This window comes from Pseudorca crassidens, chromosome 5 (assembly GCF_039906515.1).
Source record: "Pseudorca crassidens isolate mPseCra1 chromosome 5, mPseCra1.hap1, whole genome shotgun sequence".
Taxonomy (NCBI): Eukaryota; Metazoa; Chordata; class Mammalia; order Artiodactyla; family Delphinidae; genus Pseudorca; species Pseudorca crassidens.
Genome location: NC_090300.1, coordinates 77,625,589 through 77,645,252, shown reverse-complemented (window position 1 = coordinate 77,645,252; position 19,664 = coordinate 77,625,589). Strand labels below are relative to the sequence as shown.

Sequence of the window (19,664 nt, the reverse complement as noted above, 5' to 3'; positions counted from 1 at the left end):
CTTCCATTTGTTTGTCTTCTTCGATTTCTTTAAGCAAGGTCTTGTAGTTTTCATTTTACAGATCTTTCACTTTTTTGGTTTATTGATTCTTAGGTATTTTATTGTTTTGTTTTGCTTTTTTTTTTTTTCTGTATGCGGGCCTCTCACTGTTGTGGCCTCTCCCGTTGCGGAGCACAGGCTCCGGACATGCAGGCCCAGCAGCCATGGCTCACGGGCCCAGCTGCTCCACGGCATGTGGGATCTTCCCGGACTGGGGCACGAACCCGTGTCCCCTGCATCGGCAGGCGGACTCTCAACCACTGCGCCACCAGGGAAGCCCCATTTTATTGTTTTGATCCTATTGTGAATGGGATAGTTTTATTCCTTTTCAGATGTTTCACTATTGGTGTATAGAAAAGCAACTCATTTCTGTGTATTCATTTTATACACTTCAACTTTACTGATTTTATTGAGTAGAATCAAGTCTTTTAGTTGAGACTTTTATATCTTAATTTTTAATAAAATATTAACATTTGCATTTATCTAGCCACACATTGGTTTGTAACATGTTTAACCATCTTGTTCATAACAGAAAAATGCATTCAATTTTCAGGTTGCTACCTATTTGTGATCTGTTGTGTAAGATTTATAAGTCAGTAAGAATTGGGGGTTTTTTGGGTTTTGTTTTTTGGCTACGTTCGGTCTTTGTTGCTGCACGCAGGCTCTCTAGTTGTGGCAAGTGGGGGCTACTCTTCGTTGCATTGCGCGGGCTTCTCATTGCGGTGGCTTCTCTTGTTGCGGGTGTGGGCTTCAGTAGTTGTAGCATGTGGGCTCAGTAGTTGCGGCACACAGACCCTAGAGAACATTGGCTTCAGTAGTTGCAGCATGTGGGCTCAGTAGTTGTGCATGGGCTCAGTAGTTGTGGTTCTTGGGCTCTAGAGTGCAGGCTCAGTAGTTGTGGCGCATGTGCTTAGTTGCTCTGCAGCGTGTGGGATCTTCCCGTACGAGGGATTGAACCCATGTCCCCTGAATTGGCAGGCAGATTCTTAACCACTGTGCCACCAGGGAAGTCCCAATAAGAATTGTTTTTATTGATACTTGATCACTGCATGCTCTGGATGCTTCTTCATTCATTGCCTAGAATGATTATAGGAAAATCATGCTCAAGTGAACTTTGGGTCACTCTCCTCAAGCGTTTTTTATGGCTATAGAGAAGACGACCTGATGGAGGCTCTATTAAACCCCAGCCCAGTCCTTTCCTCCACCAAGGATACGAGGGTATGGCAGGGGCTCTCTCCAGGTATATGAGGGTTGTTCTGAATTTCTCCCATGTCCTCTACTGGGCCTAGATTAAATCCTGTTCCTCTAGTTGGAGTATGGCCCAGGTGGTGGTGGTGATAGGGTATTTTGTTCACTCCAGTTGAGACTCATGTCCTCACTCTTCAACAATGTCCCTTTTGCCTGAAAACTTAGTCTCTAAAATGAACCTTAGCCCAGAGGTAGGGGCAGTGTTCCCCACTGGGGATGTGCCACAGGAAGAGGGTTGGCTACAAGGGACACCTATCTCTGTTCAGACCCCAGACTAAGCCACAAGGTCCTTCTTGTTCCCTCTCATTTCCATAAGCCCTGCCCATGGCTGAGGGACCCATCTTCTGAAGTTCTGGCTGCCACCCTCTCTCACCACCAGACTTTAGTGCAGTAAGGATGATATTAGTCACAATTGGCTAGCTAAGGGCAAGAATGTGAATTATTGCTAAGTTTCTTGGGTATGAGATCAGTACTATGGTTATATATAAAAGTATCCTTTTTAGGAGATGCATGCTGATGTATTTTGAGGTCAAGTGTCATGGTACCTCACTTTCAAATAGTTCAGAAAACCAAATACACACACACAGCACATGTGCAGTATAGTACTCTGTTTTTCATTAATTCTTTGCTTGTAAATAGGAAAACTGAGGTCATGGGAGAGCTATTCATAGGCTACGGCATCAGGATTATACATAATTCTGCCAGAGGGTGACTGATTAATCCTGAAAGTATTTCTGCTCTTGGAAGGGAGAAGCAACTGGGTGGGCACTGCATCAGCCTCAGGATTGTCTATCCTGGACCACAACTGATTGTAATTTGGAGAGAACATCAAATGTGAAATGATGAGCATGTCTGGGTGTTTGTGAATTGAGCACTGGTTGGGAGAGCCATGTTTAGTCCTGATAGCTGGTGTTAAAAATAACCTGAAGCATAACAAAGAAAGGGTTCAATCTGGTTGCCAGGCAACCCTGCTACTAGCTCCCTTCAGGTTGACCTTTATTGTTATTTTGTTCTATCCACATCTCTTAACATTTTCACCTTCTGAACCTCCCTTGATTCATCTAAGATTTAATGATTTTTTTGTGTGTGAGCTGGGTGGTTCAGGTCAGGCCAAACCACAAGCTCTGAAACTCAAAAGGCAGATCCTTGCCCCCAAGCATCTTACACTCTAATAAAGTATAAAGGTAAGTATACAATTATGTTCCTTTAACATAATCCTTTACTATTTGTAACTTATATCTACAAAGATTCTTTTACCAAATAAAGTAACATTTACAGGTTCCAGGGATTAGAACCTGAATCTTTGGGGCACATTTTCAGCCTTCTATAGATTGGGGACATTGGATGCCCACTTCTAAAGCGAGGCCACTTAAGTTCTTACTCAGTTATCTGAGGGGCCAGCTGACTAATCGAGCTAAGAATATTCAAAATAGTATCCTGGGAGTTCCCTGGCAGTCCACTGGTTAAGACTCTGTGCTTCCACTGCAGGGGGTGCAGGTTCAATCCCTGGCCAGGGAACTAAGATCCTGCATGCTGCATGGTGTGGTAAAAAACAAACACCCCCCCCCAAAAAAAAAACCCCAAAACCAAAATGGTACCCTGATTCTCTGTAAGCCCAGGCTGAGGCACTTTATTTTGCTTACTTTACCATTCTTCAAACTCTCATTAACTAAAGTAATCTGGGTGTATCTTATTGTTTGAAAATTGAAAGTCAAACTGTAGTAAAATGGCTGACCCAAGAAGGGTTCATTTTGCATATAATTTTCACACTGTAAATCTGCCAAAATCTCAATTGTTGGTTGTAGATCTTCGGGGACTATTAGTTCAGCCCATACTCCCTGAGAACTACCTCCCCACCTATGGGGGCCCCATTGGCAATGTTGATACTAAATGACAACACCCCCCTGATCAGAGCTGACTGGATCAGAGCTAGGCACTTGACGAAGTTAGACCAATCAGATTCTCTTCAGGGCCTTGGAACTTAGACACTACTCAGTTTCTGGAATTGAAATGGGTTGCTGATGTAGCCCTGGAAGGCCATTTTTTGTCAGGTGAAAGCCACTATGCAGAAAGGAGCAGAGACACGTGACCACAGGAACTCAGAGAGACAGAAAGGGTAGCTGCTCTGGTTTTTGATGGCTTCCCTGGTTAGAGATTTCCCCGGTTAGAAACGTAGAGCCAAGTGACATTTCTGTTCTGGGTTGAGAGAATTCTGCTCCTCCACTCCCCATAGTAAATTTCCCTTTTTGCTTAGGCAGTCTGAGTGGGTATCTGTTATTAGCAACAAAAAGAAGTTTAAAACTAATGTTTTAATCCTGGTTAGGGGGAGGGAGAGGGATGGACTGGGAGTTTAGGGTTGCAAACTATTACATTTAGCATGGATAAACAATAAGGTCCTACTGTGTAGCACAGGAAACTATACTCAATATCCTGTGATAAACCATAATGGAAAAGAATATAAAAAAATGTATGTATGTGTATAACTGAGTCACTTTGCTGTACAGCAGAGACTAGCACAACACTAAATCAACTATACTTAAATAAAAAAAAAAAATCAATCCTGGTTTAAATACTTCTTACCTTGTTCCCATAACATTATTCAGGCTCAATAGCTAAGATGATGCTGTACTTGGGTAATTTTTCAAAAGATTCCTCTAAATCTCCAGCGATTGCCCATGATAATGAGTCTTTACTGACTTTTTAATAAATATTAGAATCACTGGATAAACACAGTATTATGACAATATTTTCATTTCATAAAACAGTGGCATGGAAAGGACCTTAGGGGATGTCTAATTCAACCCTTCGCTTTCAAGAAAGGAGATCAAGGCCCAGAATGGCCAAGAACTTTGCCCATTGCTGGGATTAGAAACTTGTTTCTGTCAATACTCAGGCCAAGGTCCTTGTCAATGAATTTTTTAGGGCCAAGATGGTATTCTCCTTGCTTTAAATTTTAAGTGACATCACTAAACAATATTTACTGACCACCCACTTAATTGGTCAGGACACTTTTAGTCATAAGTTAAAAAAAAAAAAAAAGGCTCCAGAAATAACTTGTTTCAGGCATGGCTGGTTCCAGGCTCAACATTACTGTGAGGATTCTCTCACTCCATCCCTAGGAAAGACTTTTCACAGGTGAGGCACCTATAAGACTCACATCCTTTCAGCTTAGCTACCTCAGCAGTACAAGCCTGATTATCCTTGGACTTCTCAGTTACATGAGCCAATAAATTCCTTTTTATTCCCTTAAGTCAATTTGAGTTTGGTTTCTGTCATCTGCAGCAAACATTCTGAATAAAATTGAGCTTATCAAAGAGTTCTCCACAAACAAGGATAATGGTAACCAACAATCAGAATCTCTCTTTAAACCTTTGAATATAAGAGTAGGCAATTTAAGCAGAAGCTGAAAGAACATGCAGAGAGATCAGCAATCCAGGGCACGATGAAAAGAAAACTTACTCTCTACACAGTCTTGGCTTCTCTTCTCTACCTCTTCTATCTACCTTACATCTTCTGCTTAGTCAGAGTTTCTGCTTATTCATAACTTCAGCTTATTCTTGGTCCCATCAGCATCACAGCCTGGATTGCTTCGTAATATCCTAAACTGATTTGACCTGGAACACTTTTCTTAGAAATGGCAAAAGGTGATTGTCAGGAAAGCCTTCCGGGCTTTACATAGAACAAGCAAGAACAGGTTTCCTCTTTCAACTTGGTAAAGTTCCTCATGACATCCTAGGATCAGAAATTACTAATGTTATAACTAATGTGGTGACCATATTTGGATCAGGATGTGGGCTTCCCTACGGCAGGAGGCTTGACAAGACCATGAAGATCCTTTGCAGGTAAGTAATCGTGCCTGCAATTTCTTGGATCCTCAGGTTACTTAACATCTCTGAGTCTTGATTCCTGTGGCAAAAAATGAACAAAGTAACCCACTTCACTGATTTGGAATAAGAAAGGAAACATGTAAAATGGCTGGTACACAATCAGTACTCAGTGAATATTAGTTCTCATTCTCCAAATTTTAATATGTCATTTACTATAACAAGTGTTACCCAATTATCTCCTTTTGCACAAATGTTTTAAAATTTATATGATGGAATGGTATTATTTCCACATATGACAAATAGTTCAAAGAATCAGGATTTTTTTTTAACCCATAAAAAGTTCTGCAGTTTTTCAAATGTTTTATTGGATTTAAAATTCTTTTAAAGGATATACAGATATACAATTAGTTTGATCAGCTACCAATATATTTTGGTATCCCTTTATTTTTGTACTCAAGAGCCAGTTCACTTTTTCTCCATGTTCAATACTTAACTTTGGTAAAATTTTGCCATGTTCGTCTTCACCTGCTGCTGAAGCATGAGTGTTTCCACCCTGCTTGGTATAAGCTGCCCTTTTGGTTTTCTTCTTGTGGGTATGTTTTATAGGACTCTTCTGTTTTTTCTCAACTTCACTGCTTACATCCCACAACATTATCTTCCCATCATTCCCTCCAGTAAGCAGCAAATAGGATTCTGGCAGAAAGCAGACATGGGATACCCCTAAGGTGTGGCCCTTAAATCCCAGTTCCTGTTCACACTTGACTCCCATCACCCTAAAGATTCGAATCTTACCATCTTCTGCACCACAACTAAAAATATTGCCACACGATGCCACAGACACAGAGTGGGCTAGGGCAGGGTTTAGAAGCTGACCAGGTGATTGTGGGTCTTCCATTTCTTCTGTTTCATCCTCCTGCAAATTTGTAATCCAGAGTGGCCGGGCTTTCTGAAGGTTCCACAGCATCACCTTTAAATAAGAGGAAGTTACATAGTTACGGTTCTAGTCAGTTTGTTTAACTAACATGCTTATTCCACTTCTAACAAAATCATCAAAGTAGTCTGAGAATGATTAGTAGGATACATTTCCAGCAATATTAAAAAAAAAATTCAGATGGCACCATGACATGCCAGTGGGATGCAACCCTGGTGCCAAAACTAGAATGCCAGTGGGCAGTAAGGAAGATAGAATTTAGAAAACAATATCCTGAGTAACTTTTGATTAACAAACCCATTAAAGTGTAATCCAAATTCTTAAGCAGATGCCAGTTTCTTTGAGTCATTCTACCCTGATCTCTGCAGGTAAAATTGAAGATTATGAAATTTATTAATTTTCGTCTATGCTTGTTGAAGTAAAAATACCTATCAACTAAATAAACTAAACTAGAATACCACTGAAATCATTTTTATCTGGAATGCTTTTCCTTTCCTTTCACATTACCCAAATTACTCACCCTAGGGGCACAGCTCAAATTGTGTCCCTCTAGGAAGGCTTTCCTAACTATTCCAGCCCCCTTCTCTCCCATATTTAATCCCTGTTCTATTAATTGACATATACTACTAGCTTTTCAGTTTCTTGAGATTTAATTCATCTTTGCTAATGCCTAGCATAGTACCTGGAGAAAAGAGCAGAAATTCTAAACAAGTCTGTTGACTAATTTGACATCCTGGTATACTTCGCTTTTTTTTTTTTTTAACATCTTTATTGGGATATAATTGCTTTACAATGGTGTGTTAGTTTCTGCTTTATAACAAAGTGAATCAGTTATACGTATACATATGTTCCCATATCTCTTCCCTCTTGTGTCTCCTTCCCTCCCACCCTCCCTATCCCACCCCTCCAGGCGGTCACAAAGCACCGAGCTGATATCCCTGTGCTATGCGGCTGCTTCCCACTAGCTATCTACCTTACGTTTGTTAGTGTATATATGTCCATGCCTCTCTCTTGCTTTGTCACAGCTCACCCTTCCCCCTCCCCATATCCCCAAGTCCATTCTCCAGTAGGTCTGTGTCTTTATTCCTGTCTTACCCCTAGGTTCTTCATGACATTTTTTTTCTTAAATTCCATATATATGTGTTAGCATACGGTATTTGTCTTTCTCTTTCTGACTTACTTCACTCTGTATGACAGACTCTAGATCTATCCACCTCATTACAAATAGCTCAATTTCGTTTCTTTTCATAGCTGAGTAATATTCCATTGTATATATGTGCCACATCTTCTTTAGCCATTTATCCGTTGATGGGCACGTAGGTTGTTTCCATCTCCGGGCTATTGTAAATAGAGCTGCAATGAACATTTTGGTACGTGACTCTTTTTGAATTTTGGTTTTCTCAGGGTATATGCCCAGTAGTGGGATTGCTGGGTCATATGGTAGTTCTATTTGTAGTTTTTTAAGGAACCTCCATACTGTTCTCCATAGTGGCTGAACCAATTCACATTCCCACCAGCAGTGCAAGAGTGTTCCCTTTTCTCCACACCCTCTCCAGCATTTATTGTTTCTAGATGTTTTTTTTAAAAATATATTTATTTATTTATTTGGTTGCACTAGGTCTTAGTTGTGGCAGACGGGCTCCTTAGTTGTGGCTCCAGGGCTCCTTAGCTGCAGCACGTGGGCTCATTAGTTGTGGCACGCAAGCTCCCTAGTTGCATCATGCATGTGGAATCTAGTTCCCTGTCCAGGGATAGAACCCAGGCCCCCTGCATTGGGAGCGCAGAGTCCTATCCACTGCGCCACCAGGGAAGTCCTCTAGATGTTTTGATGATGGCCATTCTGACCGGTGTGAGATGATATTTCACTGTAGTTTTGATTTGCATTTCTCTAATGATTAATGTTGAGCATTGTTTCATGGGTTTGTTGGCATTCTGTATATCTTCTTTGGAGAAATGTCTATTTAGGTCTTCTGCCCATTTTTGGATTGGGTTGTTTGTTTTTTTGTTATTGAGCTGCATGAGCTGCTTGTAAATTTTGGAAATTAATCCTTTGTCAGTTGCTTCATTTGCAAATATTTTCTCCCATTCTGAGGGTTGTCTTTTGGTCTTGTTTATGGTTTCCTTTGCTGTGCAAAAGCTTTGAAGTTTCATTAGGTCCCATTTGTTTATTTTTGTTTTTATTTCCATTACTCTAGCAGGTGGGTCAAAAAGGATCTTGCTGTGATTTATGTCATAGAGTGTTCTGCCTATGTTTTCCTCTAAGAGTTTGATAGTTTCTGGCCTTACATTTAGGTCTTTAATCCATTTTGAGCTTATTTTTGTGTATGGTGTTAGGGAGTGATCTAATCTCATACTTTTACATGTACCTGTCCAGTTTTCCCAGCACCACTTATTGAAAAGGCTGTCCTTTCTCCACTGTACATTCATGCCTCCTTTATCAAAGATAAGGTGACCATATGTGCGTGGGTTTATCTCTGGGCTTTCTATCCTGTTCCATTGATCTATCTTTCTGTTTTTGTGCCAGTACCATACTGTCTTGATTACTGTAGCTTTGTAGTATAGTCTGAAGTCAGGGAGCCTGATTCCTCCAGCTCCGTTTTTCGTTCTCAAGATTGCTTTGGCTATTCGGGGTCTTTTATGTTTCCATACAAATTGTGAAATTTTTTGTTCTAGTTCTGTGAAAAATGCCAGTGGTAGTTTGATAGGGATTGCATTGAATCTATAGATTCCTTTGGGTAGTAGAGTCATTTTCACAATGTTGATTCTTCCAATCCAAGAACATGGTATATCTCTCCACCTATTTGTATCATCTTTAATTTCTTTCATCAGTGTCTTATAATTTTCTGCATACATGTCTTTTGTTTCCTTAGGTAGGTTTATTCCTAGATATTTTATTCTTTTTGTTGCAATGGTAAATGGGAGTGTTTTCTTGATTTCACTTTCAGATTTTTCATCACTAGTGTATAGGAATGCCAGAGATTTCTGTGCATTAAGTTTGTATCCTGCTACTTTACCAAATTCATTGATTAGCTCTAGTAGTTTTCTGGTAGCATCTTTAGGATTCTCTATGTATAGTATCATGTCATGTGCAAACAGTGACAGTTTTACTTCTTCTTTTCCGATTTGGATTCCTTTTATTTCCTTTTCTTCTCTGATTGCTGTGGCTAAAACTTCCAAAACTATGTTGAATAAGAGTGGTGAGAGTGGGCAACCTTATCTTGTTCCTGATCTTAGTGGAAATGCTTTCAGTTTTTCACCATTGAGAATGATGTTGGCTGTGGGCTTGTCATATATGGCCTTTATTATGTTGAGGAAAGTTCCCTCTATGCCTACTTTCTGCAGGGTTTTTATCATAAATGGGTGTTGAATTTTGTCAAAAGCTTTCTCTGCATCTATTGAGATGATCATATGGTTTTTCTCCTTCAATTTGTTAATATGGTTTATCACATTGATAGATTTGCGTATATTGAAGAATCCTTGCATTCCTAGAATAAACCCCACTTGATCATGGTGTATGATCCTTTTAATGTGCTGTTGGATTCTGTTTGCTAGTACTTTGTTGAGGATTTTTGCATCTATGTTCATCAGTGATATTGGCCTGTAGTTTTCTTTCTTTTTGACATCCTTGTCTGGTTTTGGTTCAAGGTGATGGTGGCCTCGTAGAAGGAATTTGGGAGTGTTCCTCCCTCTGCTATATTTTGGAAGAGTTTGAGAAGGACAGGTGTTAGCTCTTCTCTAAATGTTTGATAGAATTCACCTGTGAAGCCATCTGGTCCTGGGCTTTTGTTTTTTGGAAGATTTTTAATCAGTTTCAATTTTACTTAGCTTTTTGTTCTTGTTCCCTACCATGATCTTGGACCTACTAAGCGAATTTAAATTAAATGCTAATTAAAAACTGATTAAAACAAAACAATAAACTCTGTGAACTGATTTTACTCTATTATCTAGCAATTTTCTTCCCGTAGCAACCAATTTGAAAAAGAAAATATTCTTCATACTTTCAGAGAAAACAGACAGCTGTATTTTACCCCCTAGTACTATCCCTGAATTATGACTCACAATTTAAAATGGACACTAGGATAAGCATGACCTTCTTTAGTCAAAAGCACAGATCTGAATTGACAAGATTACTACTGTTGATTATATTAAGGATTTGGTTTTCTATTCAAGGTAACTTCCTTTAACTCGGCCTACTTTCAAAAGAAGCAACATCTAGTAACACTTATATTCTGCTTATACTAGGGAAAACACTGAAAATCTCTTTGGATTGGATTTATAACATTATACCAAGAGGCCACCAATTGTTATACATATGGGTGAAGCCAAAATACTACTAAATTGAAATAAAGTAAAATTTTAAAAATAAGAAAATATAACAAAAATGAATGAGTAATAAAACTTGAGGGAATTCCCTAGTGGCACAGTGGTTAAGAATCCACCTGCCAATGCAGGGGATGTGGGTTTGATCCCTGTTCCGGGAAGATCCCACATGCCACGGAACAACTAAGCCCGTGCACCAGAACTACTGAGCCTGCACTCTAGAGTCTGTGTGCCACGACTACTGTAGCCCACGCGCCTAGAGCCCATGCTCCGCAACAAGAGAAGCAACCACAATGAGAAGCCCCGCACACTGCAACCAACAGTAGCCCCTACTCACTGCAACTAGGGAAAGCCCATGTGCAGCAACGAAGCCCCAATGCAGCCAAAAAAAAAAAAAAAAAAAAGACATGGCAACAATCTCTATAAAAAACCTGAACACAAGGAAAATGGACATTCCAAAATATACTAGCTTAACTGTATGGCAGGTATCCCCAAATTCTTTTTCACATAGCCCCATAATGCCTGGATTATATTTTCTGCCCTAAGACATCCAAACATGAACTACACCCAAAGTGTTTTCAGCAGCTTAAACATTTTTGTATTTACTTAAATCATCTAAACGTGTTAATAGCCATTTCAAATTGTACCAACCCAGCAGTCATTTCCAAGTGTTGAAGATTCCCAAATTGTTCCTGCCTGGACATTCCCTTTGTACTTCTTTACTCTTCCTAACTGCCCAAGAGTCCAAGGTATCTCACAATTTCTCAACCACCTGATCAAGCAGTATCACCCTAAGCAAGAGAGGTAAGGTATTAAAGGAAAAGAATATTAAAGAAAATTGATTTGAAGGAAAAGTATACAAGCGTTCAGGGCTTAAGGTCCAATAAAACGTCAAAGGGAGAGAAAGTGGACAACTGGCAAATGTTCAGAAGTGAATGCAAGCATATCAAAGTGACCCTGCTCAAAAATTTCTCCTACAAAAACATTCCTTTCCACATAAAAGATTCATTTTCAAGGGGGTAAAAAAAAAGGCTCCTCTACTGTCCCAGTCCTTAAGTTCTGTACTAGAGATCTTTTAAACTCCAGAAAGAACAAACCTTTGAACCATTCATTTTCAAATGTGGAAATGAGAAAGAAAACCAATGTGTATGCTACAGAAATTCATGATGGCTTCAAATTTCCAAAGGTCCTTATAAGAAAAAACTATATTTGAGTGGTGGTACACATGTATTTGTTTAATGTTATTTTTTATACCTTATACATATATTATGACTATTATTTTGGGCCTATTTAATAAAAGATTAAGCAGTCTCAAGTGTCTTAATAAATCATACTTCATTCTTAAGGTCCCTGCCTCTTTGAGTAAGCATTGCCTATTTAATTTTATTTTTTATTTATAAAATTTTATTTATTTATTTATGGCTGCATTGGGTCTTTGTTGCTGCACACGGGTTTTCTCTAGTTGCGGTGAGCGGGGGCTGCTCTTCGTTGCAGTGCGTGGGCTTCTCATTGCAGTGGCTTCTCTTCTTGCAGAGCACAGGCTCTAGGCACACGGGCTCAGTAGTTGTGGCTCTTGGGCTCTAGAGCGCAGGCTCAGCAGTTGTGGTGCATGTGCTTAGTTGTTCCACGGCATGTGGGATCTTCCTGGACCAGGGCTCAAACCCATGTCCCCTGCATTGGCAGGCGGATTCTTAACCACTGTACCACCAAGGAAGCCCACACTGCCTATTTAAACCTATCTAAATCAAAGGGTATAATTTTTATAACTTGTATAATAACAAAGATAGGTGTGTTGAACCCATCTATTTTATGTGGCAATAATTCAATTCCTGCCTTGAGATAAAACACACTTGTTCAGAGAGAAATAACTCATCATTAATCTGATAAGAACTCCCTTCCACTATTATGCCTACATTCTTGGACTCCCCCATAGACTAGCTATTCTTAAGGTTTAGAAAAATACCAGATAACCAGGTTTTAAGAAATACTGATAAATTGGAAGAAATTATAGTTTCAACGTCAGTTAAAGAAGTAATTTTTTAAAAGCCTGGCTGTATTATCTTAGCCACTGTTGTTACATCACAACCCAATGCAGAAGTTAATCTACAGTGTATTTTTAGCAATTCTTGACAGTCAAATCAAAATGCAATTACCGAAAAAAAGAAAAAAAAAAGAAAAGAAATTACCTAAGCCTTCTTCTCACAAAACATTTATTTCCTATACTGTTCTCTAGCAGCTGCCTGCCACTAAACATTCTCATCTAGAACTGGAGGTAAAATGGTAAATTCTGGGTGCCTGCTTCTTATCTAATCTGTGATTGCTGCACACCTAATTGTTTATTGCCATGCCTAGTAGTTAATGAACCAGTGATTGAAAACTGGTATAGCTTAAGGATGAAAGAATGACTAGTCAAAGAGACACTGTACAATCTGCCTACTTAAAACAGATATCTGACTGGTTGTGTAGGTCTTTCTGCCCAACCAAGTAAGCAGATTATCTCCACTAGGACAGAAAATGTAGGAGGTTTATTAAAGTTTTGGACAAGACCTAGGAGTAGAAAAGGAGTTTAGAGGTTATGGGGTCACTAAGCCTTGTAGGTATAAATGATTCTCAATAGAGGCACTACAAATTTTTGGTCGGACAATTCTTTATTGTTTAGGGGCTGCCCCAGCACTGCAGGACAACTACCAATTCTTCCTACTAAATGCCAATAGTTTGGGGGGAGGGGCTGGCAGTCATAGTGACAACAACTAAAATTAGCCTCATTATTTCTAAATTATAAGGAGGTGTGGAGGGTAGAGGAGGGAATGGTAAAGACCACTGGCCAAGAAGTGGCCACAAGTCTTAGAAGATACTAATATATAGTTGGGAATGTAGATTAAATGCCTAGAACAGTGCTGGGGGAGCCCGTAAACAATAAAGCAGTGGGAAGTAGTAAATGTAAAGCAGTGGGAAGTAGTAAATGCTCACCAAAGAGAAGCCATGACTATTCTCACTCCAGTGATTTTTAGAGTAAAAACAATAATAGATCCAGGCCCTCCAACTTTTTTTTTTTTTAAACAACAGACTTTGTAGAGAGTGGGTGATAAACTCTGACTTTAGCATGACTTTGTTTAAACAGATGTTTAAAATCAAATATTTGAATTCTCATGTTTTAGGAATGTCTTAAAGCATAGAGAAAGGAACAGTAAAAGATTAATAATTACTCTGTGAATAAAATCTACTAAACTTTGTCAAGTTAGCATTAAACATGCAGTAGAAGTAAAGCTTATGGTTCATAAAATACATAAGACATGTTAGTAGAGAATAGAAAATGGAAAGATATATTTAGCCCAATTAATAATTTGATTCTGTTACCAAATTGCATCTAGAAATTACCCAAGTACTCTCTGCAAGACATCACCTGCATATCCAGTCCACATGACACCAGGCTCTGAGGTCTTTGAGGCCGAAAAGCTACAGAAGAACAGATATTGGAATGTCTCTTCAGTGATCTGCTAACTTTCTTATTTTCCAAGTCTAGGATTTTGATTGTTCCGGAGTCATCAGCAGAAGCCAGAAGGTTTTCAGTTTCATTCAGTGAAACACAGTTGATTTCTTCTTCATTCGCATGAAAATCGTCCAAGGATCCTTTGAGAGACCTGACATCCAGTATGCTAATGGTTTCTCCATGTGAGGCATAGAGCTTGGTGGGGCAGGAGGGAGCGAATAAGACACTGGTAACATCGTCTGCCCCTTGGAAGCGTGTGTGTCCTAATGGAGTCCCATCTTCACCCCAAACCATGAGATCTCCACCTTCTGCTCCAGAAGCCACTAGCCCTTCTTGACTTGCATTCAGGCAGAGAACAGGAGAAAAATGTCCACCAGTCCACTTGACTGCCATAATGGCTCAGGTGACTCTGTGAAGAAGGGGGAAAAATTATAATCTCGTGTTTTATCTAAGAACTTCACGAGAGACATATTCAATAAGCAGTATTTCATTTAAATATTAAAAGACATCTAAAAAACTCAATCAATAAAAAAAGACATTTGAAGATCAAGCCTACAAAGCCTAGTTGAACACAAGATTGTGGTGCACCTGGCTGGCACATGCCTACATGGGCTTTCCTTGCAATCAGGGGCACAGGTAAGCCTGGTCCTCCAGCCTTTGATGTGAGGCTCACATAAGAATAAACAATAAATATATTTATTTTAAATTAAGAAAAATCCTTTTGAAGAAAGGGCTGCACAATCATCAGGTTATATCCTTTATCTGAATAATGTTTATAGAGAATGAGCCCTGGAACTAGACTCTCTGGGTTTGAATAGCTCTATTACCTATCAGCTGGGCAACTTTGGGCACATTGCTGAATCTCTAATTCACTTTCATTCTCGATAAAATGGGGGTAATAATAACATCCATTTCACAGGATCAGATCAGATTAAATGACATAATAAATGTCAAGCACATATAACAGTGCCTGGTACATAATGAGGGCTCAACAAATATTACCACTGTCACTTTTCTTACTTTTATTAGGCTAGTCAAAGTGGCATCATATATACTACACAAATGGTCCTCAAAGTATAGTCTCCAGGAGCATTAGCACCACCTAGGAACTTGTTAGAAATATAAATTGTTGGACCCCACTCTAGACCCACTGAATCAAAACTCTGGGGTTGGCACCCAGCAATGTGTTTTTTGTTTTGTTTCGTTTTGTTTTGTTTTGTTTTTTCAGTACGCGGGCCCCTCACTGCTGCGGCCTCTCCCGTTGCGGAGCACAGGCTCCGGACGCACAGGCTCAGCGGCCATGGCTAACGCACCCAGCCGCTCCACGGCAGGGATCTTCCCGGACCGGGGCACGAACCCGTGTCCCCTGCAACGGCAGGAGGACTCTCAACCACTGCGCCACCAGAGAAGCCCCCAGCAATGTGTTTTAACGAGCCCTCCAGGTGATTCTGATGTATGCTAGAATTTGAGAACCTGTACTACACCAGTAATCATCAGGGGAACTGGTTAAAAATGCAAACCCTTGGGTCTTACCATCGGAGACTAATTCAGTACATTATTTAATTTTATTCTCAAAACAACACTTCTGATTGGTAAATATTATTCCATTTTACAGGTAATAAAACTGAGTCTCAGAAATGTTAAATAATTTTCCCAAAGTCACCTGGCTCTTAGGATTTGTACTTGGGATCTAATATAAAGGGATCCTAAACTTCTAAACAATGAAGACCTTTTTCTAACAATTCTACTTGACAACAGGTTTAACTTGTTAGTATTCTTTGAAAGTGCAGAAAACGATTATTAGAAAGCTGCTAATAATTCATTATTGCTTCTAAATATATTCACATATTTTTAATCACATTATCACCTACTTGAACTTATATAACAGTAGTACTTATGTGCAAAATTTAGTTTCCTGATACGCTAGGCAGCCTGTATCTATAATTGTAACTGCCACATAATACTACCCCCTCTCGTAACTACCTCCTGTGCAAAGCGAAAAAGGAAATGGGGCAATTTCTACAACTCTAAGTGGTCAAAAGGAAGCAAACAAATCTATCTAGATAAATTTAATTTTTCATTCCACAAGACAAGGGAGAATTTATCTAGTAAGAAACTGCCATAGTTGCTTTACTATTTTCAGATACAATACCTGAATTTAGTTCAATTGTACAGAGATAAATTTCCTAAAATTGTTTTGAAAATAATTTTAAAATAATCTGGTGATCTGCCTAAAATTTCTATTCCCAACACAAAGGTTATTTCCTCCACTTTTAGCCACACACACAAACAAAATCACTAACTAGACTGCAAAAAATCACCAATCTAATAGTAATCGAAGTAACAGAAACAAGATCACAAAATCAGCAATTTTCATACAGATAAAATGGAAAAAAGACAAAAAGATACATTTTTAAATTTCAGCAGAAGCACTCAATTAGTAAACAGAGGAAACTAATTAAATAGAGACTGAAACAAGTTTTAAAGGAGAGGTTTGGAGAGGAAATAACTCAAAGGGAGATAAAGACAGGGAACTCTGGTGGTTTGATTTTTGCCAACAAGTACTGAAATAGTAGTTAAATAACAAAGACTTTTGCCAAATGTTCCAGATAAACCAAGGAAAAAGGACACTTAACACAATTTAAAATGAAAGGTATTAATATTATTTAGGCTTAGGAACTGTCATTTGTGGTGACTACTGACTTATGATAAATACAATATCCTACCTTAAAATATGAAATTTGAATTAATCACTGAAAAGTTACAAATAGTTTTATTTAACTCTGTCATGAATCTTTAGGGTATTGACCACTTATTTCCTAAGTCAGAGTTTTAATTTTTCTACAATGAATTAACTTTAAAGTCCAGAAGTCTGCCCCCTACAGCTTTAGGATTTTGTGTCCATATAGGTTTTGGATCCCTGTTGGGATATATTAGGTTTTTGCTAAGACAAGAATAAGGCAGGGTTTCTAGTACTTCTATTTCTCCATCACTAATCTACTCACAAGGGACCTAAGTAAATGCTGACAAGCAGACAAAAGTTTTAGCAGGTTTTCTTCCTAATATAACTCTTTTCCAGAAAAGATTAACTCAATTTTAAAGATACATTTGGTTAAACTCCACCCCAAAGTGTGAGAAGTTAGGCAATAAATGAATTTTGTATTTAAAGAGACTATTATAGACAACACCACAGTTCCTGTAAATTTTTCCATAATGGAAGCAGTAGTAACTCTTGGACTGTTACTCTCACAAGTCCAAGGTCAGCTCTACCTTAACCTCTATGCACCAGAGTAAAGAGCAAATTAAACTTCTAATCTCTACACCACGTGGATGATATTCACCGATCACCTAGCTAGTCAGAAAAATTAAAATAGAGACCTATTATGTGGAATGTTAGGAAAAAGAGTTGGGAAAGCCCCAGAAATCCATACATTCTGAGGCTTTTAATTTTATCATGCAGAGTATTGATCAGGGATTCAACGAGAGCCCCCCAGATCACCTGTTTACTTAGTCTACAAAATTAAAATTATTTGTTATTATTTGAAACACATTCGAAGATCACCATCAAAAAGTGTTAAACAATCAGACTGCTGCGGTACGAGGTAGCGGGAAAAATTAACTACATATGGGTTAAATCAAAATAATCTTTCAGAAATGAGTTGGCAAGCCACTGTTTCTTGTTTTTCTTTTACTGGGACTGGAAAGCCTACCTGGAAATAGCTAAGTGCCACTATCCCCACACTCAGGTATCAAGTCAACTAGCTTTTCTCTTAGGTAGATGACTAAAGGGTCAAGCACGGTAATTAATCATATCCCAGTGTGAATTAGTTTAATTAGATACTGGATTCCTTCCTTCTTACACCTAATGAGATCATGGAGTGAGAGGGGGCGAGGAAGGTGGGGTACTATGAGAACATTTTTATAAAGGGTGCGGTGCAAAAATGGAAGTTCTAAACAGTGAGAGGGCAGAAAAAGGGTACTGAACATGGCGGAGGGGACATGATCAGGAGGGTGATGAGCAGGCAAGAAAGAAAAGGAGGTAGTGATAAAGGAAATCTTTTCCTACTTTGAAATCCTACCTGGGCCACTTGGGGGGTACTTTGCCACAAAAAGTCACCTCACTGAGTGGACAAGATGTGCCAGAATTATTTTCATCAGATCCTTCAAAGGCTCTACCTCACACCATGGCAGACAGGATAGAGGGCAATGTCTTTAATAACTGAATGCTCTCTACTCTAAACACTTACTCCTGTCATACCTCCATGTATCCATTTGTCCTTTTCAAGTGTCTGTGCCTTTAAAGCTATTCATTCTGTCTGTTCTTTGTCCCCTTCTTGGATGGACTGACTCTACTTATCCTTGAAGCTGTAAAAGAAACTTCAGTGCCTTTCCAGACAAATCTTGGACCGTCTTCCTTTGATGGCTGAAAGCTGAAAAATGAATAATAAATAAAACTCCGAAGCCTGAGATCTAAATAATGTGATAGTCACTATCACTGTAATAAGTATAGGTCAACTTTTCTTGACATGTTTGAGTTTTCCAAAGTTGGTCTCGATGTGGAGAAGCTAGACAGCAACCGAAGTGGCTGAAGGGCTGTGGTACTGTCACTAGTAAGAATGAAAAGAATCTGGGTTACTAAGCTTGGAGGAAAAAACATCTGGGAAGAAGGGACTGGCAAGTAATAACCAAACACCACCCATCAGAGAGTAGAGATGGTAGGTGCTGTTCTTTTGTTTTTACTGGAGAACAAGAAATTGACTATACACAGCAAGGGAGCTTTTGGAAAGATTCCTTACTACGTAAAGGCAAGACAGTGGAATTGACTACTAAAGGAATCTGTGAAACCTATCATTATAATAATTATCTCATAGTTGTTTAGAGAGTTATATAAACACCCCTGTAAAGGGCCTCAGTAGGTTGCCTGGCTTACATGATAGATATTATTTTCTCGTACCAAGCATTCTTTAAAGGCTGTCAGAAAACGTTCTGGCCACCTAGGAAAACGCAATATGACTAAATAATGCTGAAACTCTTTCCCTTCCAAGAAGCCTTCTATAATTATAGCCTCCATGTCATTCTCCCTATTGGAATGTCTCATTAGTTAAAAACACACTGCTTTAATTCGCCTACCAATCGTGGGTTAGTAGGAAAGACTAGGAAAAGCCACATTTTGTCCAAAAGAATGTAGCACTTAATAAGCACTTAAACGGCACTTTAAGGTTATCCAAACACTGGGGGGTGGGGGGTGGGGAAGGTGTTTAAATGTGGCGACCTCACATGCTGTATATACGCTGGGACACACGTTCTGATAAGCACTGATACTAAGAGAGAACAAGAGGGCCTGACCAGAAAAACACGACCTCAGCTGCCGAAGGATTGGCTAATAAGGAGAGGGAAATTTCATGCGTTAGATTGGAAAGGTGAAGCAGGGACCCAAATGACTCAGCGAAAACTTATAGGAAAAGTGGTCCAGAAAAGCCGACGCGAAACCACTAGATTAAAAAAGAGAAAAGGCACCGGAGGATAGCCCGGAACCCACCGGCGATAGCCTCATACCTGCGCTTCCAGCTTCTCTCCTAGGCGCCAGGTGATGACCTCACCCGTGGGCGCCCAATCCCATCTAGCGTAGTGGGGGGAGGCGCCTCAGCCAAACAGTCACATCCGGGGCCGAGAGGAACCGCGCGAGCTGGGCGTGCGCCCTTGCTTCGTGCCCTCAACCCGCATGGCGGAGGCACGGGCGCGCCGCCGGGAGGCCGTGCGAGTCGGGCCGTTCCGGCGCCCGCGCTGAGCCGCGGGGGAGGGGCGGGGG

The 19,664-nt window shown here is 39.6% G+C and overlaps 1 protein-coding gene across 7 annotated transcripts; it reads right to left on the bottom strand.

The window, feature by feature from the left end:
• Positions 1 to 507: 507 nt before the first annotated feature.
• On the bottom strand, positions 508 to 19,566 carry WDR53 (WD repeat domain 53). 7 transcript variants are annotated; one of them, XR_010943678.1, is made up of 4 exons: positions 19,412 to 19,566; positions 13,744 to 14,264; positions 5,907 to 6,081; positions 508 to 5,193 (listed from the first exon to the last, which is right to left on the bottom strand). XR_010943678.1 is itself a non-coding variant. In XM_067738548.1 (4 exons), the coding sequence occupies exons 2-4, from the start codon at positions 14,246 to 14,248 to the stop codon at positions 5,171 to 5,173; spliced, it is 678 nt and encodes a 225-aa protein (XP_067594649.1). In that variant the 5' UTR covers positions 14,249 to 14,264; positions 19,412 to 19,565; the 3' UTR covers positions 514 to 5,170. The 7 variants fall into 7 exon arrangements, 5 of the variants coding, with proteins under 5 accessions (XP_067594649.1, XP_067594648.1, XP_067594647.1 ...); XM_067738548.1 differs by having other exon boundaries at positions 514 to 5,193; positions 13,769 to 14,264; positions 19,412 to 19,565; XM_067738547.1 differs by lacking the exon at positions 508 to 5,193 and adding an exon at positions 5,455 to 5,807 and having other exon boundaries at positions 13,769 to 14,264.
• Between the last annotated feature and the right edge of the window lie 98 nt (positions 19,567 to 19,664).

What these genes read in the sequence shown, in the direction of transcription:
- WDR53 (XM_067738546.1), bottom strand. Translation starts at nt 14,248, where the DNA reads ATGGCAGTCAAGTGGACTGGTGGACATTTTTCTCCTGTTCTCTGCCTG. An exon ending in CATGTGGACTGGATATGCAG is followed by an intron (nt 6,082 to 13,768) that starts GTGATGTCTTGC and finishes TCTTATTTAAAG; the next exon opens with GTGATGCTGTGGAACCTTCA.